The following is a 26,231-nucleotide window of genomic DNA, read 5'->3' as shown; positions in this document are numbered from 1 at the left end:
GTCACAGGGAGCAATCTGCCCCGGCAATCTGCCCCGGCAAGCTCCGCCCTCAGGGTCGCAGAGCTAGAATTGGGTGGAGATGGTAACCCAGCGACCAAGTAGCCTAAGGGTGGGGTCTGAGCCGCCTTGCAGCCCTAACCCTCAGGGGCAGAGTGAGACCAGTTTTGGCACACTAGGTAAGTGGATAGCCACTTCAGCAGTGATTCCAGCGACAAGTACTTCCCCAGGAAAGCTTCTGCTCAGCAACTTTACAAGTTCAAAGTGCCTTTTCAGTGGGCTGAAGAGAGATTTAGGGTGTCTACCTGCTGGGGTTTGAGAAATCAGCAGCCTCCAGTCGTATCAGAACTGTGATTAACATCTCATACCCCAGAAGACAACGTGTTGCCCAGACAATATTCAATAACATATACATACTGCTTTGTTTTTGGTTGTGTTTTTTTTTTTTTTGTTTGTTTTTTTCTTTTTTTTTTTTTTTTTTGGTTTGGTTGTTTTTTTTGTTTATTTTGATGTTGTTGATGTTGTTTTGTTTTTTAAGTTCAACCTTTTCCATACAGATCCTTTTTCTTTCTCAATTTTTCTAGTTTAATCATAATTTCCCATTGCTGTCTTTTTCAATAATTAGAACTTCATTTTTGCTAGTGTTTCTACTGCTATTATTTGGTTTTTCACCCAATTTTATCCCGTAAAGTTTTCTGTTTGCTTGTTTTGGTTTGATTTATAGCATTTTTGTCTTTCCTCTCTACTTGGTGCAGGTGGGGTACTGTGTCTGATCAGGTTAGCAAAGAGCTGCTGACCTCAAGGGAACCACCCAACTGGGCACCCCCAGAAGGTGTTTTTTTTTTTTAAGGTTGTGTCAAAGTACCCTAATGTACACCTATATTGCTCTGTCTCCCTCTTTCTGTGCCTCTCTTCTTTTTGTCAATATTCCTTTTACCCACCCCCTCTCCTTTCTCTATTTTTCTTTTTTTTTCTTATCACTCGGTCCTCCTTTCTTTCATCCCTTTTTTGCTCTTCAACCTTCTCAGCCTTCTGGTCCTGTAACCCTTAGTCAACAGGCACGAGAACTTAAAGAGCAAGAGGAGGTGAAAGGAAAATTAGGGCAAGGAAACAAACTAAAGAAATCACTCATGAGGAAGAATCAGCAGAAAACTCCAGGCAACATGAAGAACCAGTCCAGAACAACCCCGCCAAGGGACCATGAGGTATATACTGCAGATGATTCCACCTATAAGGAAACGTTAGAAATGACAGAAAGGGAATTTAGAATACACATGTTGAAAACAATGAAAGAAATGATGGAAACAATGAAGGAAACTGCTAATAAAGTGGAAAATAACCAAAAGGAAATCCAAAAACAGAATGAAATAAGAGATGAACGATATGAAGAATATAAAAAGGATATAGCAAAGCTGAAGGAACTGAAACAGTCAATTAGAGAACTTAAAGATGCAATGGAAAGTATCAGCAACAGGTTAGACCATGCAGAAGAAAGAATTTCAGAGGTAGAAGACAAAGTTCTTGAGTTAACTCAGATAGTAAAAGAGGCAGAAAAGAAGAGAGAGAAAGCAGAACGTTCACTGTCGGAATTATGGGACTTTATGAAGCGTTCCAACATACGAGTTATAGGAATCCCAGAAGGGGAAGAAAAATGCCCCAGAGGAATGGAAGCCATGCTAGAGAATATTATAAAAGAAAATTTCCCAAATATCACCAAGGATTCTGACACATTGCTTTCAGAGGGATATCGGACCCCAGGTCGCCTCAACTCTAACCGAGCTTCTCCAAGACACATTGTGATGAACTTGTCCAAAGTCAAGACAAAAGAAAAGATTCTGCAAGCTGCCAGGCGTAAGCGCCAGTTGACCTACAGGGGCAAATCCATCAGAGTGACCGCAGACTTCTCTAATGAAACTTTCCAAGCAAGAAGACAATGGTCATCTACCTTTAATCTACTAAAACAGAACAATTTCCAGCCCAGAATTCTGTACCCTTCTAAGCTAAGCTTCAAAATTGACGGAGAAATCAAATCATTTACGGATATACAAACATTGAGGAAATTCGCCACAACAAGACCAGCTCTACAGGAAATACTTCAAGCTGTTCTGCACACTGACCACCACAATGGATCAGCAGCAAAGTAAGAACTCAGAAATTAAAGGACAGAACCTAACTGCCACACTGATGCAAAAGATAAAACTAAGCAATGGACTCTCACCAAATAAGACGAATAGAATACTACCACACTTATCAATTATCTCAATAAATGTTAATGGCTTGAATTCCCCACTGAAGAGACATAGATTGGCTGACTGGATTAAAAAACACAAGCCATCCATTTGCTGTCTGCAAGAAACACACCTAGCTTCAAAAGACAAATTAAAGCTCCGAGTCAAGGGTTGGAAGACAATTTTTCAGGCAAATGGAATTCAGAAGAAAAGAGGAGTTGCAATCCTATTTTCAGATACATGTGGATTTAAAGCAACTAAAGTCAAAAAAGACAAAGATGGTCACTTTATATTGGTCAAGGGAAAAATACAACAAGAAGACATTTCAATTCTAAATATCTATGCACCCAATTTAAATGCTCCCAGATTCTTGAAACAGACCTTACTCAGTCTGAGCAATATGATATCTGATAATACCATCATAACAGGGGACTTTAACACTCCTCTTACAGAGCTGGACAGATCCTCTAAACAGAAATTAAACAGAGATATAAGAGATTTAAATGAGACCCTAGAACAACTGTGCTTGATAGACGCATATAGAACACTCCACCCCAAAGATAAAGAATATACATTCTTCTCATCACCCCATGGAACATTCTCCAAAATTGATCGTATCCTGGGACACAAAACAAATATCAACAGAATCAAAAGAATTGAAATTTTACCTTGTATCTTCTCAGACCATAAGGCACTAAAGGTGGAACTCAACTCTAACAAAAATGCTCGACCCCACCCAAAGGCATGGAAATTAAACAATCTTCTGTTGAATAACAGATGGGTGCAGGAAGAAATAAAACACGAAATCATTAACTTCCTTGAGCATGACAACAATGAAGACACAAGCTACCAAAACCTGTGGGATACTGCAAAAGCAGTCTTGAGAGGAAAATTCATCGCTTTAGATGCCTACATTTGAAAAACAGAAAGAGAGCACATCAACAATCTCACAAGAGATCTTATGGAATTGGAAAAGGAAGAAAAATCTAAGCCTAAACTCAGTAGAAGAAAAGAAATATCCAAAATTAAATCAGAGATCAATGAAATTGAAAACAAAAGAATCATTCAGAAAATTTATCTTGATTCCTGAGTTTTCTGGACACCCCCTTTAAATTCTGCACACGGTCCTCCTCCTCTCCCCTCCCTGGGGACATGCCACCTCCGCCTCTCACCCTCACTGGGCAGGGGCCCTCCCCAGAGCACCAGGTGGCAGGCTTCAGCTGATATTGTAGAGGGAGCTCCTTTGGGGTGCCCAGGTCCCCAGACACTTAGCCAAGGACCCTCAGCCAGAATTGCCTCCTGGGACTGGCCCCTCAGGAGCCCAAGCCCACCCAGAGTGCAGATGCCTCCAAGGGAAAGGCCTGAGGGAGGGTCTGTGGATCTGAAGGAACCTGGGACTCCAGCCCTCTCTTCTCTGTGTGTCTTGGGAGGCTGCTGCGGCCCAACCTAACAAAGCATAAAGGCCAGCCCTGAAAGGATCAAACTCTAACTTAACCACGTCCCAGAACAAAGTACAAAACTATTTAAAGGCATACAACCCCCCCAAACCTGCACCCTATAATTTAAAAGTTACGATGTCTAGCATCTAATTAATAATTTCCAGGGGTGCAATGAAATAGGAAAATATGACCCTTAATCAAGAGGAAAACTTGTTCAAGGAAATGGCACAGATGACGGGAGTGTGGAGATAAAAGCATGAAGCAGCAACGAGAAACGTCCTTAGGAGGTTCCAGAGGGTGGAGGAGTGCGTGGGCAGGCCAGCAGGGAAGTGGACACCATCCTGTTCCTCACCAACCTTTCAACTTACCCATCTGTTCATGTCAGTTAGACTTAGAGCAGGGGTCCTCGAACTGCCGGCCGCGGGCCACATGAGGCCGTGTGAATTGTGTTTGTTCCCGTTTTTTGTTTTTTTTTTTTTAAGAGACAGAGTCTCACTGTACCGCCCTTGGTAGAGTGCCGTGGCATCACACGGCTCACAGCAACCTCTAACTCTCGGGCTTACGAGATTCTCTTGCCTCAGCCTCCCGAGTAGCTGGGACTACAGGCGCCCGCCACAACGCCTGGCTATTTTTTTTTTTGTTGTTGTTGTTGTTGCAGTTTGGCCGGGGCCAGGTTTGAACCCGCCACCCTCGGCATATGGGGCCGGCGCCCTACTCACTGAGCCACAGGCGCCGCCCTCCCGTTTTGTTTTTTACTTCAAAATAAGATGTGTGCACTGTGCATAGGAATTTGTTCATAGTTTTTTTTTTTTTTAAAAACTGAGGGACAGTGAATTGGCCCCCTGTTTAAAAAGTTTGAGGACACCTGACTTAGAGTTTCCTGTTACTCGCTGGGTTATAATTTGTTACTAGCACTACTTATTTTGATACGCAAATAGTACTTGACTTGATCAGTAGGAGCCCCTTCAGATTGTCATCTGTGCCCTTTTGATACGTCCCAGTCATTCTTTGAGCACTCATTAAATTTCTGGTGAAGTTAAAGAGCAAGTGATGTAAACCTCACGTGCACATCAATACCCCCAGTTCCAGCCCAGTCCCACACTGGGCTCATTCTAGTTATCTGGATTTGTAACTCCTTCTCCAGCAGCCTCACTACTCTGATCCTTATATATGGATGGGTTTGGTCAGTCCCTATGACCACCGTCACTACCCTGGGTGGCTGCCCCTTCCCAGCCCGGGCACCTCACACAGGGCCATTGTCACACTCCTCCACGTGCACACTCACCCTGCATGTGCTCTGACATCCTGCACCACCTTCTGTGCCCCTAAACCACATTGCAATGTCCCTCCCAGGGCCACTATGGCTCCTGCCTCTGCCCCGATACCCCCCCTTATTCAGAAGCACCTGATGCTTTTAGTTCTGAGTGGTCTGGTAAGGCATGAGGAGGGGCTGTTCGATGCACAGAAGTTAATTTCCTTTATGGTTTATGTTTTCTTGTGTCTTATTTAAGAATTTTTTTTTTTTTTTGTAGAGACAGAGTCTCACTGTACTGCCCTTGGGTAGAGTGCTGTGGCATCACAGCTCACAGCAACCTCTAACTCTTGGGCTTATGCGATTCTCTTGCCTCAGCCTCCCGAGTAGCTGGGACTACAGGCGCCCGCCACAACGCCCGGCTATTTTTTTGTTGCAGTTTGGCCAGGGCTGGGTTTGAACCCGCCACCCTCGGCATATGGGGCCGGCGCCCTACTCACTGAGCCACAGGAACCGCCTGAAATCTTTTTTCTTTTATTATTAAATCATAGCTGTGTACATTAATGCGATCATGGGGCACCATACACTGGTTTTATAGACCGTTTGACACATTTTCATCACACCGGTTAGCATAGCCTTCCTGGCATTTTCTTAGTTATTGTGTTAAGACAATCATATTCTGCATTCACAAAGTTTCACATGTACCCTTGTAAGATGCACCGCAGGTGTAATCCCACCAATCACCCTCCCTCTGTGTGTTTTAAAACAGCTACAGTGGCTGCCTGGTGGAGAACAGGCTGCAGGGAGGCAGGAGGGGAGCAGGGGACTAGCAGGGAGACCACTGCGGGTGTCCAGACGGCCCTCAGGGCAGGCGAGTAGCCTACAGGCCCACCCGTGTCTGAGCTGAAAGATGTGCCACTGGGGCGGCAGGCCATGGGTTTTGTCCTGAACACCTGTGAGGATAGAGTTGTCATTCATGAGATATAGAAGACTTCAGAGGGAACAGGAACTGGGGAGGAAGACCAGGTGTTTGGTTTTAAGTAAATGCACACACACAGTGATGTACAACACGCACAGACAGGAGGGCGCGGCTGGTGACAACATGATGCATTTTTACGGAGCAAACCCGTACAGGAAAGCAAGCCCTTGGTCTCCCCGCCAGAGCGCGTGTACAGCGTCTTCTAACACCATACGTTTGGTTTGCTAGTTTTTGAGCTACATATAGATGGGGACATGGTGAATATATTCTTTCTGGTTTCTTTTGCTCAACATTTTAGTTGTTTATTTTTATTCATCCCTGTTACATGTACTTGCCCTTAAGTATTCCACGTGTGAATACACCATCAGTAACTTATTCTGTAGTTGGTAGTCCAATTTACCAAATATTTTCTTTATGGGTGCTACTCTTTGGTCCTATTTAAGAAAAGTTTGCCTACTTTAAGTTTATGATAATAGTCTCTTGTGTTTTCTTCTAAATATTTTCCCTGGATTTCCTGCCTTTTGTCTTATCTTTTACATTAAATATACAATCCACTAAGAATTAATTTTTACGTGTGGAATAATGTAAACTAGAGATCAAGATTAATTTTTAAAAATACGTGTATCCAGTTAACCCAGCCTCATTGATTTACAGGTTTATTCCCTTCTCTCCGTGGTGTGCTGCAGTGTCGTACTCATCATAAACCAGGGGGCCACATATGTGTGGGTCTGTCTCTGGACTTCCTATCATGTTCATTCATCTATTTTTCTGCCTGGGTACCAAACCCACCCAGACTTAATGATCATAGCTTTATAATACAGCTTAATTTCTGGTGGTGCAACATCTCCAGCTTTGTCATTGTTTTAGACTGCCTTGGGTATGTTTGGCCTGGAACTTGGCTGTGTCAGTGACCGTCTTGGTCTCTCTCCTGGTATCTTTGCATTTGTTTTCTCTTCCACGCGGCTGCCCCCCAAATGCTTATTCCCAGCATTCGCACCTTTGCCACTCACCTGCATGGGGCTGTGCTGACCTCAGTCTTCATCATCAGCTTTGGGCTCTTTACCTGCAAAGACCTGATCTTGTCAAGACTTTCTGGATTGAATTCATGAAAATAGGGATCTGATTGCCCGTTCACAGGTCCTCTCCTGAGGCTCTGTCCTCCCACCCCGTCACCTGCCCATGTAGCCTGGGACCTATTCTTGTCCAGTCAGCCACAGCCAGGAGAGTAGAGTCCTTCAGTAGAAAACACAACCACCAGCTGGGCACAGTGGTGGGCATCTGCTGTCCAAACTACTTGGGAGACTGAGGTGAGAGAATCACTTGAGCCCAGGGGTTCAAAGCCACAGTGACCTATGATCCCACCAGGGCACTCCAGCCTGGGCAACAGAGCAGGACCCCATCTCTAAACACACACACACACCCCCACTCAGGTTTGCTGTCTCAGCCATCAGGGTTGGTCGAGGGCAATTCTTATGAGGGGTGGAGGGTGGAGGGGTGGGGGCACATAGGTTGGCATTTCCTTTCTTTCATCAAGTTTGAATTGTATCTCAAGAGAAAATGGCATCTAAGTGAAGTGCACAAGGTTTATTTTGTAGACTTTTTAACACGTGTTTTCACTTTCTGCTTGTGTATTTTTTATTGAGTACAATTTTGTTTATCACAACATAAACTCATAGCAAATATTTGTGGAATGAATTCCTTTTGAAATGATAGATAAGAACTTTCTTTTTTTTCTTGATCATACATCGATTTTCTTTTACTTCTGCATTTTTTGTTCAAAAAGAAAATCCCTATACTTCAAAAATCTCCATATATGAAAAGGAAAGTTGGACTTTTGGCAAAGTGCTGCCAGGCAAATAAGAAGTGACATTCATTTACCTGTCCCAGTTAACTAAAAGGAGGGACTTTGAGTTCTACTCCTGGAATTTAAAATTATTTTGGAATTCAAAACTTTTCATTTACTACAAATGTATTGAGAATGTTTATTTACTTAAGATGATTATTATTCCCTGAAGCCCAAATGCACAATGGATGCAAATCTAATAAATATCTTGAGATTGGATGAAATTGATTTTAGAAACAAAATGTTTCCTAAGGCCAGCCTGTCCTTTTAATGTCTTTGGATCCAGATGTTTGGCCTCATTTGCTGGAGTGGTTGTAGCATTAGCCTTTCAGTCCCCTGCTGTCTGCCATTATTTAGTAGCTTTAGAGGCAGTAAGTGGGCGTGCTTGTTGCAAAGTTGCAGAAAGGCTTTGGTTTGACAAAGATACCAACTGTGACCCTGTCCAAAATGCCTGAGGTTTAAAACTACAAAACAAAGTGACTATAAATAAAGCTTTAGGATCACAATATTAAAAAGTATCTGTAGTAGCAAGGGCTGTCTCCTCGTACTTTTCTGCATCAGCTGTCAGCTGAGGTCCTGAAGCCCATGGCGAAGGGACATGCACAGACCAGCGGCTTACTACAGTGCTTGCCCTGGGGTGGTTGAGAGTAACAGTAACCTCCCTGGGGTGATTGAGAGTATGGTCTGGATAGTGTAGGTGGCACCTGCTCTCCTGGTGAAACCCAGCAAGTATCAGTCCTTACTCTTCATCAAGGACTATTCTCTCCTTCTAAGGAAGCATCTGACAAAACATGTCTCCCACAGCTGAATATGAAAATTCTTTAGCAGCAGCTCAGAACATAAATTGTATTTCCCAAGGTAATAGGGACATTACTGTGCTTATAAATCCTTGCATGTGATTCCTTAACATTCATATTTCAACTATAGATTATTGTACTAAAATAAAGGTCTATTTTAACAGTAATAGCAGGATATAGTTTTTACATTGTTTCTTCAGAAATGGTAGAATTGCTCGGAATTCCCTTTACATTGACATTTCACTGCATAATAGAAGTATAATAGACTTTGCTTCTTGTGAAACTGTAGACGTCATTCACTGTCCCCAGTTCAGTGCTTACTGGCTTTCCGTACACCAGTGTTATCGATGATGCCTCTTTAGGGCCGGAGCTCCAGCCCCTTAGGAAGGCCAGTTGTGTGTAAACCTCAGTTGTGTGTATAGACACACTTTCAGATTTGTTTTCTTAGTTTTAACAATTCAGAGATTCGATGGCCAATATTTTATTTAGTATTTTTATGTCTAGGTCCAGAAATGAAATGGGCCTTGCATTTTCTTTTTTCTGTTGGCTTTAGAATTGAGAATAGCATCATGAAATGATTTGGATATCATTTCTTATTTTTATATTTTCTAAGCAATTAACTGGCCCCTAAAACTTTTAAAATCTGAATTGTAAAGTTGGGTAAGGATAAGGAGTTGTAACCACCGATTTAAGTTTCTTGTAACTTCTTTTCCACCAATTTTGCATTTTATCTTTTTCTTCAGAACTTTACCATCTTTTTCTAAAAGTTTATCTAATCCATTATTATATGGTTACTGACAATACTTTTCACTTGTTCTTAAATTTCTTGTGAAAAATAAGTAAAATTGTACGTTACAGCATGTTGGTGTTTTAATCCATCACCTGATGTCAGGGCGGTACCACTGCCCTGCAGGTGTGGCCCCCATCTCTGCATTTCTAGATACCCCAGTTATGAACGTAAGCCTAAACCACGTAAGGTGTCACTTTGCATCGTCACATAGATTGGCATGAGCATTGTTCATAGTGTTTTCTGATGTTTCAGTCTCAGCTGCATCTTCCCTCTTGTCCCCTTTCCTTCTCTCCCTTGTCCCTTTCTGTCCCCTACCACATACCATCACCCTTCCCAGAAATCAGTATATTTGATTTGCCTTTTTGGCAAATATTGTCCAAGTTGACCTTCTACTTTCTTTTGTGTCTGACCTTTCTTAATTCTGTTTTTTCTCTCTTTTCTAACTTTTTGGTACTTTAGCTTAGCAGTTTTTATTCTTTCCTAACGTATGTCAGTACCCTAACATCACAGCACTGGCTGCGTAGGGCCTGTGTCTTTCCTTGCTGATTGGGGTTCTTGCAGTCACTTAATTTGAATAATATTCTCAAATATAAACTGTAAATATAAAATTTTCTTTAAAACACTGAATTCCATTAATTTTTATGAAATTATAAATTTATTTTTAAGCTATCATAATTTATACTTTTCCTTAAAATAGTAGGTAGGCAGAAATAAAAATAAATCTATATTTTACTTTATTGGGTAAAAGTGAGATTTGTTTGGAGTCCACTGTGCAAACTTCTAGGCTTATGTGGAACAAATTAAGAAACAATTTTGTCATTAATAAAGGTAAACTGCAGAACCTCCCAAGGTGGCTCTGGGGCCATCTACTGATTTTGTTATGTAGCATCTTCTCATTTCGTTATGAGTTTTTCCATGGTTCGTATGCTAGTGAATTTTAAAACATCTAAGTGATTTTGTTTGATGTTGAACTTAACTGTATTGCATTCTGACCTGTACGCAGTCTATTTCCATAAAACAATGTAAGTGTACGTGAGAAGGTGGATTCACTACTGGAGACCAGGTCCTCTATAAGTCCACTCATAAGCCTGTCCCCTGAATTGTTTAAGCTCCCCAAATGCTTTCTCATCTTCTGTCTGCTTGATCTACCGATCACTGAGAGTAGTGGCTTAAAATCTCTCATGGTGACGGTGTATTTTTCCAAACTTGTAGTTTTGCCATTTTCTTCTTTATGAATTTTGAGGCTATCTACTTAGCTGCACACAAATTTAGAATTTTGCCTTTTTGCTAAGTTTATCATTAGGAAATGATCTTTCTTCATTAGTGCCTTTTAATATGTATTTTGATGATCTTTTGCTTCCAACCATTGGAGGCCCCTGTGCTTTGGTGGGTCTCTTGCTGATGACGGTGGATTTTCCAATAGCGTGCAGCTTTCTAAAGAGCGCACGGCACACTGCCTTTCCGCACAGGACAGCTGCCTTTTGTTTAGGTCACTTGCATGATGATGATTACTGATAATGTTATTTCTTTCATCTTATTTTATATTTGTCCTGCCTTTTAAAGGTTGCTTTTGTTCCTTTTTCTATTCCTTTAGATTGATCAAGGTTTTAAAAAAATTAATGTATTTTTCTTCCACTAACTAGTTTGGAAATATAACTCCCTACTTCTATTTGTGTGTGTCTGATTGCACATATTAACTTATTCCAAAAATAATCTACACTGTCTTCCTAAACTTATGTCATTCTACTGTTTTACATATTATGACCTAGGTATTATTATTTTGTATTATTAAATCATAGCTGTGTACATTAATGCAATCGTGGGGTACAATATGCTAGTTTTATATACAATTTGAAATATTTTCATCTAACCAGTTAACATAGCCTTCACGGTATTTTCTTAGTTATTGTGTTAAGACATTTATATTCTACATTTAGTAAATTTCACATGCACCCTTATAAGAGGTATTTTTATTATTACCCAAATCAAACATTACTCTTGTCTTACCATCAATATTTGATTTAATGTATTCACATTAACCTAGGTCTTCTCTATTCCTTCATGCTTCTCACACTTTTACATAGAGGATTGCTTTTTCTTTCTTTCTGGAATACTTCCTTGGAAGTTTCTTTAGATATGGTCTAAACAATTATCCAGCTGTAGAATTTTCTGGCCCTCCCCCATCAGGGTTTAGCCATCTAAATCATCTCCTCCCAACAGGTGCTCAGTGCCCCAGAGAAAGCAGCACAGCTCTGCGGTGCACCTTCTCGGGCTCTCCAGCTGGTGTCTGTGAGGCTACGGCTTACAGATGCAGACAGAACTCCAGACAAAGATACCAGCTCATTACCGACACATCACCACTCTGTGTATGGCAAAGAAACCTAGGAAATCTGTGTAGAAACCTAGTGTGAAATGTGTGTAGAAAGTGATTCAGATAACAGCACTTAAAACTGAGGGAATTAATGCTTTAATAGACACTGAAATCACAAAGGAAGAAGGCCAAGTGCCTTAGCAATCTCAATAAAAATATGAAGTTCTTTTTACATGGTAAATTTCGTAATATAAAAAGTTTAATGTCGGGGCGGCGCCTGTGGCTCAGTCAGTAAGGCGCCGGCCCCATATGCCGAGGGTGGCGGGTTCAAACCCAGCCCCGGCCAAACTGCAACCAAAAAATAGCCGGGCGTTGTGGCGGGCGCCTGTAGTCCCAGCTACTCGGGAGGCTGAGGCAAGAGAATCGCTTAAGCCCAGGAGTTGGAGGTTGCTGTGAGCTGTGTGAGGCCACGGCACTCTACCGAGGGCCATAAGGTGAGACTCTGTCTCTACAAAAAAAAAAAAAAAAAAAAAGTTTAATGCCATCTGGAACCCGGGTAATTTACAAAAAAGTCCACATAGGCCAAAGATGGCTAACGCTGCATATAAGGAACGTGAATGCCGAGTGGGGAAGGTTTCTGAGGAGAGGACAGGGGACAACAGGTGTCCTGACCCGGAACATCTCTAAAGGATCCGGAACAAACAAGGCCCAGTTCACAAACCACATGTACACTCATTTTAGATAAAACAACAAAATATGTGATGAAAATTATACAAGTTTTACTTTTTGCCTACTTATTAAAAGCAAACCAGATTATTGCATGGTATTTGTCCAACCTGAACAAAAATTATCAAGGCTACAGTTCTCCTTATGGGTCTGCAAGTGTGTGTGGCTGGGAGACGAGGGGACGTGCATGGACCAGGGACTTACTACAGTGCTTGCCCGACTGGACAGTCACTGGGACAGACGAGTCATGGTCAGGATAGTGTGGGTGGCACCTCCTGGTGAAACCCAGCAAGGATCAGTGTGGACCAGGAGATTTAAAAAATGGGATGGGGGTGAGAACTATTTCATTTTGCTGCTTATTAATTAATCAAAATGATCAAAACATTAAGTTTTAGAAGTATCTCCTCTCGGCATTTTGACTTAGTTAAAAACTATCAGAGCATCTGAATAGTTCATACCCCCTTGGTCTGTGGCACTCTGAGGTCTCTACCACAGACTGGTACTGCTTGTCTTCTGTGTACCCGCGTCTGACTTGGGCAGAGTAGGGTAGGGCAGTCCAGTTTCTGGAACTAAAAGGAGATGTATCTACTCAAATGGAGAGCAAAAATTGTTTTTGTAAATATTCCCCACATCCACTGACTCTTCCCCAAAGGGGCAAGGAGCCCGTGGCTATGCAGGGGTCATTTGCTTTCATCCAGGTGACCCTCAATGCTCAGGGTTCCCAGGCACACCAGCCAATGTAGCCACTATATTCTGTCTTCCTAGATTGTAGAAAAAAAACAGGAATGATTATGTTGTCTGTCATCCATGCCAGGAGTCAACAAACTTTTCCTTAAAAGGCCAGGTACTAGGTATTTTAGGCTATAAGAGCCAAGAGGCAAAATTAAGAATATTACGTCAATCGTTAGGTAACCATTTAGAAAGGTGAGATCCATTCTTAGCCTGTGAGTCATACTCGCCAACCCCAAAGAAATATTTGTGAGTTATGCAATCTCTCATAATTTTAAGAGCATACTTTTTTCAGGGCAGCCTGAAAAATTGACCCCGATTTTACGATTTCACATCCATTTCACTCAGAAACACCAAGACTTACAGTAACATAAAGAAGTGGCGACTCCGTCGTGATCTTTAGATTCGTCCTATCATTTTATCACCTTCCTTTTCCCTTCAGTGAAACTTACATCTAGGACAAAAAAAAATCACATATACCATTTGGCTCTTTAATATGAAACCTAAACAACAATGTACTTAGGACTAAACCAGGTTAGAGTCCACAAGTCCTCCTAGCTGGCTTGATAACCACAGGAAGCAGTCCAGGTGGTGGAGGATGTCGGCAAGAGGTGGGCAAATAGGGACCCCAGGCCTTTACTCCAGGGATCCTTGGCACTTGGGAAAGAGGCTGTGAGAGCTTTGCTGAGAAAGGGACAGCCTAACCATTCGCATATGGATTTAGAAATTTGAGGTTACATTTTTACTGCTGAGGACCTGATTTAGCTAAATGCACAGTGCTGTAAATTTGGCTTTCATTTGCTACAATATTACTATTATCATTTTCCCCCTACTAACATAAAGACAGTCTTACAATTCTTGTTTCTTTATAAAATATTTCTGGTTTTAGTGTTGGGATCAGGGTTAGACTATGACATCCTTATTGTTTGTTTTTGTCAATAAGGCTGTTGGTTTAAATGAGAAACCTCTATCATGTAGCTTAGGAGAATAACACAAATTGAATAAATGGTATCCTTTCTTTTCAGAGGAATACACTGAGGAGCAGATGAAGTGGTCAGTCTGTGCTTACAAAGTGAAGTCCTACCCAAGGTTAAAACTCCATCTGGGGGTCTTGATATAAGTCCTGCTAGGCCCCTCATGCTCACCCCATGTGTTGCTGCTCTCCTGGGCTAGGTGGCTGCCCACCTTTGTGTAATATAACCTCACAGTGAGGGTAGTAGGATTTTAATAAAACCTAAACAATACTTATGTAGGCCAGGTGTGGTGGCTCATGCCTGTAATGCCAATGCTATGGGAGGCTGAAGCAGGAGGACAGCTTGAGCCCAGGAGTTTAAGACCAGCCTGGGTGACATAGTCAGACCTTATCCCTATAAAAAATATTTGAAAATTAGCCAGGCATGGTGGCATATGCCTATAGTCCCAGCTACTCAGAAATCTGAGGCAGGAGGATCACTTGAGCCCAGGAGTTTTGAGACTGCAGTGAGCTATGATGACACAGGTGCACTCTATCCTGGGTGACTGAGTGAGACCCTGTCTCTAAAAACACAAAACAACAACAAAAAACCCCCCACTTATTTAAATTCTCCAACTAAACTTAGTACTAATATGATTTTTAGCATTTCACTTCTTTATTAAAATAAATTAATGGTTACCTCTAATTAGACTATTTGCTTGCCTTGCCCCAAGCTGGCAACAATTTAAGTATATTGTCATAGCTGTAGGGAAAGTCCAGCTTCATTTTCTGTGATAAATATCTTTCCTTGTTTATAATAATTCAGATGTATATCCCAGCGAAAGACCCCTCACTTGTCAGAATACTGACATTAGTCTTCCATGGCGGAGGAGGGGACTTGTCCTTCAGACAGCAGGAGCATGACAGCCATGAGGAAGAGGAGGGTGTAGCTCATGGATGTGGGTGCTGGGACTGTGGGAAACTAGCAGTGGGTTTAGACAGAAGAGGCCGTAGGGGCCTGGAGCTGGGGAAAGAGCATAAAATTAAGAGCTAATGAAAGGGCATAGGACCTAAAAAGCTAGATTCTGGTTAAATCTAGTTAGCCACGGGACTTTTTTTTTTTTTCTTTTTGCTTATAAGGAAATAGTAATTTCAACCTTTCCCTCCAAACTTGATAATTACTTATTGATGATTATTCAAAATTTGATGTTTTAAAAAACTTTTTGAGCTTTTAAAAATAATATCTATAAATGCCAAGCACTGTTGATAATAAAACCAAGTTGTTTATCCACGTACAAAAAAGGTCAGCAATGTTTTAAAAGCACAAAGTTGCAATTTAAATCACAATTGCATAGTTCTAAAATGCCTGGATACGAGTTACATACATTTTTTAAGAAAATTCAAGTTTGGTTGGTAGTGGGGCCCGGAGGGCGTTTGCAGAGCTCAGTGGAGCAGAGAGCAGAGCAGCTGAGGATGGAAGCTTGGTTTCACTGTCAGTTATTGCATCACTGCTGTGATGTCACACTGTCACAAAATGACATTGCTTCAATTTAATTACAAATCATTGGCATTTTTTAAACCATTATTCTGGTTCAGGCTAATATAACGCTTTTGTGTAGAATTCAACTTAGGGGGATTTTATATATCCCACCCCCAACCAGCACCTGAAAGCCTTAAAAAAAAAGCTCTATTTGTATTTCTGTGTATAAAAGGTACAGAATATACACCTCTTAGCAAAATATGTGCTCCCTTTCCTCTCCCCACCCCAGAACTATGACCATTTTTGTACAAAATCCTGTTGAAGAATTATATCAAAGATGAGAAACAGTGAGTTCAAAGGTAAACATTTGGTGAAGTGTGTGTAGAAAATTCCATGAGCCTCCTGTACTGACCCTACAGAAGTCCTGGCTTTTGGTGACTCTGGCCCAGATGTCCAGAGAAGTCACCAGTGTGTGTGTGTCTCTGTGTGTGTGTGTGTGTGTGTGTGTGCATGCGTGTGTCTGTGTGTATCTGTGCATGTGTTGGCCTTTGGGCATGGTAGTGCTGCTTCTCACCCAGGGAGCACACCATGGTGAGGTGGCGCTGGTGGCCTTGTGGGGTGACTGTACCCAGATAAGGGAACAGGTTGAAGGGAATACCAAGCCCTTTTCTATGGGCTTTTCCACTCTGACTCAGTTGGTATAAAAGATGCTTTAGCATTTGGAAGAAGGGAAAAATCTTCCTGGGGACAGGAACTTGTAGCCGTTTCCAGAGGGAAGTCTCAAAGGATGTGCAGGGGCCCCGGCAGGAGGGCCGGTGGGCAGCGGCAGCATGCTCAGTGTGGTGGTCTCAGTGTGCAGTGTCCATTGGGACGGGCTTTTTGTGGTGCTTCCTCAGGTTGCTGCAGAGACAACTCCTTCAGTTCAAGCTTATCAACTCCTTCCTCCTTCTTGGCGTGCCTTGGTGACAAATTTAACAGACTGAGGACATCTCTTTTGGAAGTCATCGTTCCAGGGGTCCCACGGAAGATTTTCACTGGTCCTGGAGAATGTTGGGGTGTGTTTTGCCAAAACATCTTCAGGTTATGGACAGCCTGCACCTTTTCATCAATGGCTGCCATTTTCAGTTTGTCTGTGTCAGGAGCATCAGCTGGACTCGAACGAGCAGAGCCAGCTGAGGAGTAGGAGAGAGCTGGGGACGGAGCACTGCCAGCAGGAGACTGATGGCCTGAGCTTGGGGACATATTCCTTGGTGATTTGGAAATGTGAGCGCTGTAAGGAGAGCTGGGATACTTCAGTTTGAAGAGGGGCTGGTCCATCAGTGAAGTCTGGGAGTCAGAGCCAGGTGATGGCCGGCCACTGAGCTGGCTCAGGCTGTCTCTGATAGACGTCTCAGAGGTGGTGGGGCTGCTGTATCTGGAGCTCACCTTGGGCAGGGATGAGCTCCTGGCTGGGGGCTTTGGTTTAACACTGACTGGTGACAGTTGACTCTTCTGATGGGAGAGGATAGGCTTACTGAACGCACTTGTCTCTGATGCTCTGAAGACGGCAGCACTATTTGGCACCGAGATGCCGTCTTCTGGATTGTTACTCTTGTTCACCTGACTGTCACTCCTCTGAAGACGTTCCACCGCAATGAGATGACTTTGCGTCTCCTCTAGAATCTTCTGGGCAAACTCTTGTGGATCCAGCTTTGGGTTGCTTTCTTCTTGAGATTTCACGGTACTATCTGTTTCTGTGCTAGACTGGTCCGATTCTCCTGTATCTGAACTTGCTAGTTTTCCAACCTTTTGGAAGGGTGAGTTTGGGCTGGGAATCAGAGTCATTTTAACTGGAGAATTTGGAGTGCTTATGCTCCCTTTGGAGCTTACTGAAACTTTCACAGCTCCAGCTGTCCCGACTCTAGATTGCTTGTGATCTGATGAGAAGCGAGTTGTCCTGTTTTCTTGGTAGGCTGCCAAAGGCTCAGTACTGATGATGGAAAACCCTTCGTATTCTTCTTCCTCTTTGTTGCCTGCAGGGCGGGTCTGGGGAGACATCTGGCTCCGAGGCAGGGTGGATCGCTGTGGGTAAGCACCCTTGGACCTGGTCCTGCCGTCCTCTGGGGCCTCCGCCCTCTGACCCCACCTCAGGTTTGGAGACAAAGCTCATGGAGGAGGCGATGGAGCTCAGACTGTATACAGAAATGGCATCTGAGGCGATGCTGTCCGCACCGGTGGGAGAGAAGGGAGGGTGCTGGTAGCCCAAGGGCAGGGCGTTGGAAACAGACTGAGCTGAAGCCAGAGACTCCAGGGAGGAGGAGCTGTCGAGGCTGAGGCGCTTGGGTAGCTCCGTAGAATCTAAGCACAAAACAGAGTGGGACAGTTAGAATTCGATCTGGTTTTAATTTTTCTTTAAAAAATCACAAACATCCTTATAGGCACAGATGCTACTCCACTCAGGCTTTGTCCCATCCATTCTTATAAAGGTCCCCAGTGAGGCCCTGCTACCAAGTGCAGTGTCCACTGCTCAGTTCTGCCCGCATCGACCACTCCTTCTCAGACCCCTTCTCATTACTGTAACCTTTGAACCACGGACTGCCCTCAGGACATAGTCCTCTTCCCCTCTGACCTGCATGCACTCCTGGATGGTTCTGTGCATGTTTCTCCTTCCGCCTCCCCTGAACTCCAAACCATACAACCAGCTGCCTGTGAATGTGTCAAGTAGATATTTCAATGGTAACCATGTCTGAGGGGGACTCAAACCCACTTCTTCTGCCACTACCCTGACTTCAGCCAAAGGCAATCTCACTCTGGCAATTGTTCCAAAAATCGGTATCCCTTCGACCCTTTCAGTCATGACACACATCCTTCGGTAAATCCTGTTGGTTCTGCCTGCAAACCATGGTCCCCATTGGAGCCAACATTTACCCTTCGCAAAGCAGCCAGCTCTTCCCTTGAGAACATCAGTCAAGCTGGGTGTGCCCCCAAGTCCTGAAGCCTCCCCCAAGGCCTGTGTGACCTGGGCACCTGCTTCTGTCAGGCCCCGCGGAGGGACAGGCACACAGTGACCATGTCCTGTCTGCTCTGCTACAACCCCTTCACTTTCTAGTGCCTTACCCTGCTTTAGTTTTCTTCATAGGAACTGCCAATCCCCCCGCACATACCATACACGTTTTGACTGTCTGTCTGCCCTATTGATTTTAAGTTCCAAAAGAGTTTTTGTTTACTACTCTTGAACAGTACCTAACACATACACACAAAAATGTTTACCCCAGTCTCTTCCCCTTTCCTGGAGGGGTCGGAGGCTGGCGCTAAGGGCGGCCTTACCGAAGAGAGACAGCAAGGACTGCAGAGCGAAGTGCACGGTCCAGCAGTTGGCTTGCTTCCCGGTTTTTAGGATTACTTCCTCCTGACCAATTTCACAGAGATCAAAACCTGGAGGAGAGAAAAATATAAACATCTGCTTCCTTACGGAAGATTCCACATCCTGAACGTGACCCGAGCTGCAGCTTGTACAATGTCATGGGAACACCCGCAAGGCCATCAGTAAGCCCCCAGTCTGGGGCTTCTCCCTGTTTTCATGTGTCAGTCACGTGCATGCAGAAGGCCAGGTTACCTCGCCCCCAACAACCATTCAGCACAGCCCCCGGGTGCTGTGTACAGACCCCCCGCCTGGCTCTGCTTGTCCCTTCAAGGAGCACTCTGGGCTATATTCTTGAGAGCTGGGAACCAGAACGCAGGCTTACTAATACTTTTTTTTCCCCCATTCTTTCACAAAGGAACAGTTTACTTAAAGACTGTCCAAGACAAAATACCTGGCCACTTCATTCAGCATTAGGACCTCAAAGCCGGTGCATGGGAAGGTGGAAAGTGTCAAGGGCAAGGACAATGTCTTCGTCTGTGTTCAGTGTCTGTCACTGTGGGGTTTGAAGGGAGCTCTGACCATGGAGAATCTCTGTTCTTGGATGAACCACTGTTCAGGGACTCTGCTCTGCCTCTGCCAAAGCCCAGGGGTGCCTCTCCCTGATTCTAATGAGACTCAGAGGGGGTATGACAAAGAGCACAGAGCTTTCTGAGTAGAAAGCCAGCTAATGAGCTGTTGACACAGCACTTAGACTTATTAAGAGACATCACAGAGGCACCCACAAGTGCGTCTCACTGGGGAGAAGCCAGACCCAGACTCCATGCCCAGTGACAGGCCCGGGTCCAGAAAAGGGCCACCACCCTAGGGAGGCTCAGGCCCTTCATTTATAAAGAAAGGTCTCAGCTTTGTCTTCTTATTGACTTACCTGTGTCCCTGGCCTCAAGAAGCCTGTCACAGAAGGGAAATAGAACCTGGCCTTTCTCATGCTTGCCTCCATTTGCTACTGGCCACAATTATTTAGGTATAAATTTACTATGTTTATACCATAAAGATTATGCTTTCAATCCATAGGGAGAAAAGCAAAAAGCAAGTAGTACAACTTGTAAATGATGTGAAGTATCTAACTGAGGGGGATGCAGACTCCTTTGGGGCTTTGTGGGCTCCCCCTTTACCTTCAAAAGATACAAGGTGTCTGAAAACAAACGGAGCCCAGCCCAAAGCTGAAGGGGGCTGGGAAAGGTCACATGGCCAGGTCAGACAAGACGGCCCAACACTGAATACGGAGGCTTTACAAGTGGGAAGAAAAATTCCTTCTTAAGGACTTACTGCCTTGCCATGTCTGATGGCTCCTCCCTGTAACAGTGAAGTCAGACTGTGCCCTATTCCCACGGCTGTCCACTTCCTTCAAGTTAAACTCCAGAGGCCTTCCTCTGGCTTCAGCCCACAGGATCTGCCCTCTGCTTCCTCTCCCTACCACCAGGCCCAGTCCCCTGGCTCCACACATGGCTACTTCCTCCCATTGGCCCTTCCCGTAAATACCTGCAGTGCCCCCGAGGCCCGCCCTGGCTCCCTTCCACCCCAGTTTCTGCCTGTCTCAGGCTCCTTCATACCAGGGTGCTCCCCTGGGGACTGGAGGTATTGAGTTTGTTCACATTCTCCCACTGGAATGCAAACTCTAGGAGGGCAGGGCTTTTTATCTTTTGCTCACTGTTGCATCTCTGGTGCCTAGAACTTGCCTGATATATAACAGTGTTCTAAAGAAAGCAAGTCACCAGGCACATAAGTGGAAAGAAGAGAGGCTCACAGACAGCCTCTTGTGTTCTATCAGCAAACGTACCTGCTGGCAGTGATATGTTAGACACTGTGCCAGCATGTCACAAACGATGAAAAAGGGCAAGTGAGTGTCCTGGACTGGCCCAGGACCCTGCTGTGTGCATTTCTAGGTGCCTATGGTCAATCAGAGGTGGTTTCCATACTATTGTTTTCCTTCCAGTTTCCTGCAGCCAATGATGGAAACTGATATTTAAAATATTATTTTATTTTTATTTTTAGTTTTCTTTAGTTCCTAACGATTCTTGACTGCCAACAAAGCTGGAATTTAGCAGACTGATATTAGGGCATTGTGTGCAAATGAAAGAGATGACATCCTTGGGGAGGAAGGGGGGGAAGGTGGGAGGAGGGAGGAAATGGGACAAAGCTGGAGGGCCATTTGAGAGTCACACAAAAGCACTCGAATCTTTGAGTTTACTAGAGTAGAACCTCCTTAGTTGACCAGCTCCTTAAGTTGACCTAATTTTCATAGAGCAGACATGGCCCCCATATACGAGTCAGTACAGCAGGCCTAGTTCCTGATGCTGACCACCTCTGTATTGACCAGCTTGTTACAATCCCTTGGGTGGTTGACATACAGAGGTTCTACCATCTTTTATTTTATTTTATTTATTTATTTATTTTTTATTTTATTTTATTTTTTTTTTGAGACAGAGCCTCAAGCTGTTGCCCTGGGTAGTGTACTGTGAAATCACAGCTCACAGTAACCTCAAACTCCTGGGCTCAAGTGATTCTCCTGCCTCCACCTCCCAAGCAGCTGGGACCACAGGTGCCCACCATAAGGCAGGGCTATTTTTTGGTTGCAGCCGTCATTGTTGTTTGGTGGGCCCAGGCTGGATTCAAACCTGCCAGCTCAGGTGTATGTGGCTGGCACCTTCGCAGCTTGAGCCACAGGCGCCGAGCCTCTACTGTATTTTAAAATAATAAAATATCTAATAAAATATTGAGATAAGTCCCCTAAGAGTCTATCAACTTCACCCAAAAGAAACCAGAGGAAAACAAGATTTTAGAAAACCAGAATTAAATAAACTCATTAAATCCAAGATGCTCTGTCCTACCTAGTGCTGCCAAGAATTCGTGACATCCCAGGAGCCGCCATAGCTGGACACTGATGGAGACCTGAATGGGGGCTGAGGCAGAGTCCTGCTCCTTCTCGCTGGCCTGGAGCTGAACCAGCACCTGGTGGAGCTGAGGAAGGAGGGCAGACATCAGCACCATCCGCCCTGTGTCTCCTTCCCTCCAGCCCACCTCAGGACTCGACCCCAAGTCATTCCTATGTTGCTCATCGTTGTCATCACTAACAACCCTTTGACATGTATGGGATTTGAGATTCTTTTGAAGGTGCTTTCATGCCCAGTGCCCTGCTGCCTCTCTGTGGGAAGCTCACAGGGCAGTGGGACCAGAGGCTGTGCAGGGTGGGAGAGGCTACGTGTCCTCCGGGGCTGGAATGTCACGGTCAAGGGTTCTGCTTCCAGCCTCACATCAGGGGTTGTGGAGTAGAAAGGGGTATGTTCAGGGACTGGTCACCTCCCTCGATTTTTACTTAGTTGTTTAAGTCATCTTTAGGATCTTGAAATAAATGGTGAAGAGGAACCCTCGGTGCCTCAGCGCTCAAGGAAGATCCCATGTGGCCCATGTGGGGGTCTGTGGTGTTTCACACTTCCTGGTCTCTAACCTCTACTCAGGGGTCTGGTGCAGGTTCCCAGGGTGTTGCTCATTTAAAGTTGGTTCTGCCCCTGTCATGCCGGTGGCACTTAAAAGGTCAAATCAAGAATGCAAGAAGGTGGAGCAGGATGGGGAGCAGAGCAGAGGGAGGGACTGGGCCCCTCCTGGAGCTTCGCAACCCTGTGGCTCCCTTAGAGCGTTGCACACCAAGCTCAGAGTGCGCAGCGGGCCTGGGGTGTGGGCGGGTTGAGGGGCTTACCTGACAACAGTTGCTACTTAAAGTACTCACCATTCCAACCATATTTTTAACAGCCTTTGGCCAGAAGATTATAAGAAAAAGAAAGAAAAAGAGAGAGAAAGAAGAGAGTTTAGAACTCAAGCACAGGCTGTTATGCAACATGAGCTGATCACTGCTTCAGAAAGTGCCGCACCAGGCCTGAGGCTCTGACCGGGAGGGGAGAGTAGCAAGAGGCAGCAGGGGACACAAGAGAATGAACAGCCACACCCAGGCCAGCTGTGCAGGGGGCCACACGAGGGGCTCAGGGTTGGGTAAGCCAGGCTCTGCCCTTTTTTGCCAGCAGAGGCTCAAGCAGGAAGGGGCACAGGGCAGTGGTTTATAGGCCACTCTGTAAACCAAAGACCCTGGTTGAGAGGGATCCGTGAAAGGGCCCACCAGCTGCTCAGCCTGGAGGCAGCCTCAGCACCCGTCCGGGGCCCTGTGTCAGACAGAAAGTCCCTGTGCTCTACCAAAAGCAAGAAATTAAGTGACTGGGTTTTCAACCTAGCTCTACAAATATAAGGCTTGCTTCCTCTTTTTGTAGAACATGGTCCTATAGACTTCTGCGGTTCAGGGTGTTTTCAAAAGGCGATGGTTCTGGAAGTGTCTTCCTGAAGCTATGCAACAAGAGGTATAACACACTTATTACAAAATGAGCAGGAACTCAACGAAAGGGGCAGGTCACTGAGTGGGGTGCTAGGTTATAAATCCAGGCAGAAACAGCTCCAGGTCAGAGTAGGCTCCAGGCACCACTCAGAATTGCAGAGGTTAATCCAGGATGGAGCAGCTCTATTTCCACACAGAAATAAATGTCTGCTTAAAATGAAATCTGCTGAAAAATATCTCTAATAACAATGCCTATTGCTTTTTCAAATTATTGGAGTCTAACATGAATCGTGAAATTTCTCTGTGCTCTTTAAGGCACAGAAGCACCCCTGTTGAGGCTGCCCCCAGGGCTTATTCCAGACCCTCATTAGTCAGCATAGAGTTACCAAGCAGTATGCGAAGCGCCTACAGGATGCTAAGCATTAGACTCTTCCCAATTCCAGAACTAGACCTACATTTCCCTAAGGGAAAGCATATCTTTAAAACACTGCTGAATAGTATATTGCACTACAGATGACTTTGTGTACACTGCTGAGCCTCAGTGACTATTTTGTTTCCAGCATGGTACAAGCTTTGATAAGACAGTGAGTATCGGACATCTGCAGCCAACCTAGTGGGCTAGCCTTGCACCTGCTGGCTTGGGGCAGGTGGCTGTAACGCTTGCCAGTCAGCTGAAAAAGTGGGAGTGGGGATGACAAGGTACAGGAGACCACTGAATGGAGAGATGAGAAAAATACCCTGACACTACAGGTGACAGGGAACCCAGGAGCATCCTCTGAAGGCCCTCAGTGCTCTGGGGCTTGGCACTCAGAACACTGGGAGAACTTGGTTCTCTGTGCCTGACTGCCAGGGAGGGCTGTTCTCTCATTCCCAGCCCTCGCTTTTTCCTTCTAATCACAAAGGTAGTGTGACTGCATTTACTTGCAGGCTTCTATTTAAGGCCAAGCCATTCTGCCTTTCCGGCCCTCAGGCCTGGGTTCAGCTGTCCAGGTTCGACTTACCTGGCTAATGAGCTGCTCGCCCGTCTCCGAGGCAGTGATGAGTTTGCAGAGGGCTTGGAGGGCAGGATTGGGTAGACCTAAGTCAAGGAGAGGGAAGTGGAAGTTATTCACGGGTCTCTGCACCCACAATCCTGCCACTATCCCAGGGGAAGAGCCCCAAATGCTCAGCATTGGTAGATTTTTTCAAAAGTTCAGCACAGCCAGACATATGGATTCATGTACGATTTGGAACAGAATAGTGCAGTCGGAGGAAGGCAGGTGGCAGGACAGGTGAGTCCTGATCCCGCCACAGTCCTCTCTGGTCATGTTCCCAGGACCCTGCCTCACAGCTCAGGTAGCACGGCTCTCTCTGAGTTGAGCACCTTGATTCCCTCTGGGTTGTTGGCCACATGGCTTTGTCAGAGCCACAGCTGCTGGTGGCAGTATCAACTGCAGCCAATGCAGCCACATGTCTTTGAGAAAGGGCTGCGCTTGGGCAGATGACTGGCCAGAAAGATCAGGTGCACTTGTTTCCTCTAGATCAGAAGCCTGTGCCCAGGACCCCTCATCACTGCTCAGGATACTCTCCTAGCAGTGAGTTGCAGTGTCCTCAAGAATGCAGGGACCACAGCTGCTTGTCAGCCTGGCCGCAGAGGCCCCCCCACCCCTGCCCCCGCAGCCCTGCTGCCCCGCTCACCCAGCAGGGATTGGATGGTGCTGCTGCACTGCTGCAGCTGGTCACCCGGGTCAGAGGTTGGGAAGAAGACAGCCGCCGGCAGGCCGCTGGCCGGGGGATCCAGTCGGAAGCCCACGGTGGTTAGGAGAGCCTGCCAGCCAGGGATGCCACCCACTTTGTTCTCCACGCTCTGCTGGGATGTGTACATGGCATTGCGTTGTCCATTCTGGATGCGCTGCAAGGACTTCTCCACCTGGTGGGGCAATGGGACATTGACTGGGCTGGCCCTGGTTTCTCCCTGTGTGGCCTTCAGGGCACACAGAGCCCCAGGGGTGAAGCAGCTGACTGTTGCTACCCCCAGGCAGCCCACATGCCCACATGCCCAGGCCTGGGACATAGCACTGGGGCCTCTCAAAAAAGGGGTGTGCAGACGGGACAGATTGTATAATCCAAACCAGCGAGGGCTGATGTGACTGAAGGATGCTGGACCTGCCCTAAGCCATGGCCCTCACTCTAGGCTCTTCACTCCAGACACTGAAGGGATTCATCTGCAAACAAATCTCAGGTCAGGTGCCTGCCTCAAACCACATAATGGTTCCCACTCACGAAGATGAACCCCAGGCTTTTCAAGACATGGCCACCAAACATGCCCATGCCAGGGCCTCAGCTGGCAATGTCTTTCTTCCCCCAGCCCCTGACTCCCCCTCTGGAGCCTACATCTCCTCTCCCTCCACCATAAAGTGTCCGCCCCCTAGTCTCCAATCCCCATCTTCTGTCTGGCACTTGTGGGCTGAATTAACTCAAGTAACTACTACATTAACTCCACCCGAGGGAGCACTTCAACAGTGCTGTACACAGCTGTCACGGGGCCTCCCCACAGGCCTCTCTGTAGGGGAAACTCTGTCCATCCTGAGCCACTGAATGGCCTGTGGCATGTGCTCTCCCTGGAGGGGAATGAGAGTTGTCTAAATGTCACCCCAGGCTTTCCTTACAGTGAAACACAGGGATAGTGGGGCCAGGTGTCCAGGCAGGAGGAAGTGTGCACTCATACTAGCCAAGAGGAAAGAGCCTTCCTGGGCATGACAGGTGACCAGCCCCCTGGGCTGTCCCTCAGGCAAGAATGGCCTTGGAGACATGCTGCGCAGCACAGCCAAGGAGACCCAGGAGTAGTTAGAAGAAAGTAGGTGCTGGTGAACTTGACCCACCCACTCTAGAAGACAAAGCTAAAGAAGAAGAGAATAGCCCTGAGACATGCCTGAGTGCTGCGTGGGGGCAGCTGAACCTGGACTGGGGAAAGGAAGCCTAATGAGTAGAGGACGCCCAAGGAAGGT

At 45.5% G+C, this 26,231-nt stretch overlaps 1 protein-coding gene across 1 annotated transcript in view; it reads right to left on the bottom strand.

The window, feature by feature from the left end:
- Nucleotides 1-16,235: 16,235 nt before the first annotated feature.
- LOC128588749 (tetratricopeptide repeat protein 28-like) overlaps nucleotides 16,236-26,231 on the bottom strand; it is a 44,378-nt gene continuing 34,382 nt past the window's right edge. The window contains 8 exon segments of the mRNA XM_053595577.1: nucleotides 16,236-16,381; nucleotides 16,384-17,609; nucleotides 17,611-17,860; nucleotides 18,830-18,937; nucleotides 21,755-21,884; nucleotides 22,651-22,674; nucleotides 24,246-24,322; nucleotides 24,922-25,153. Coding sequence (XP_053451552.1) covers nucleotides 16,236-16,381; nucleotides 16,384-17,609; nucleotides 17,611-17,860; nucleotides 18,830-18,937; nucleotides 21,755-21,884; nucleotides 22,651-22,674; nucleotides 24,246-24,322; nucleotides 24,922-25,153 — 2,193 coding nt within the window.

Source organism: Nycticebus coucang, chromosome 6, assembly GCF_027406575.1.
Source record: "Nycticebus coucang isolate mNycCou1 chromosome 6, mNycCou1.pri, whole genome shotgun sequence".
In the NCBI taxonomy this organism is placed as follows: domain Eukaryota; kingdom Metazoa; phylum Chordata; class Mammalia; order Primates; family Lorisidae; genus Nycticebus; species Nycticebus coucang.
This window is presented reverse-complemented; position numbering and strand designations above follow the sequence as displayed.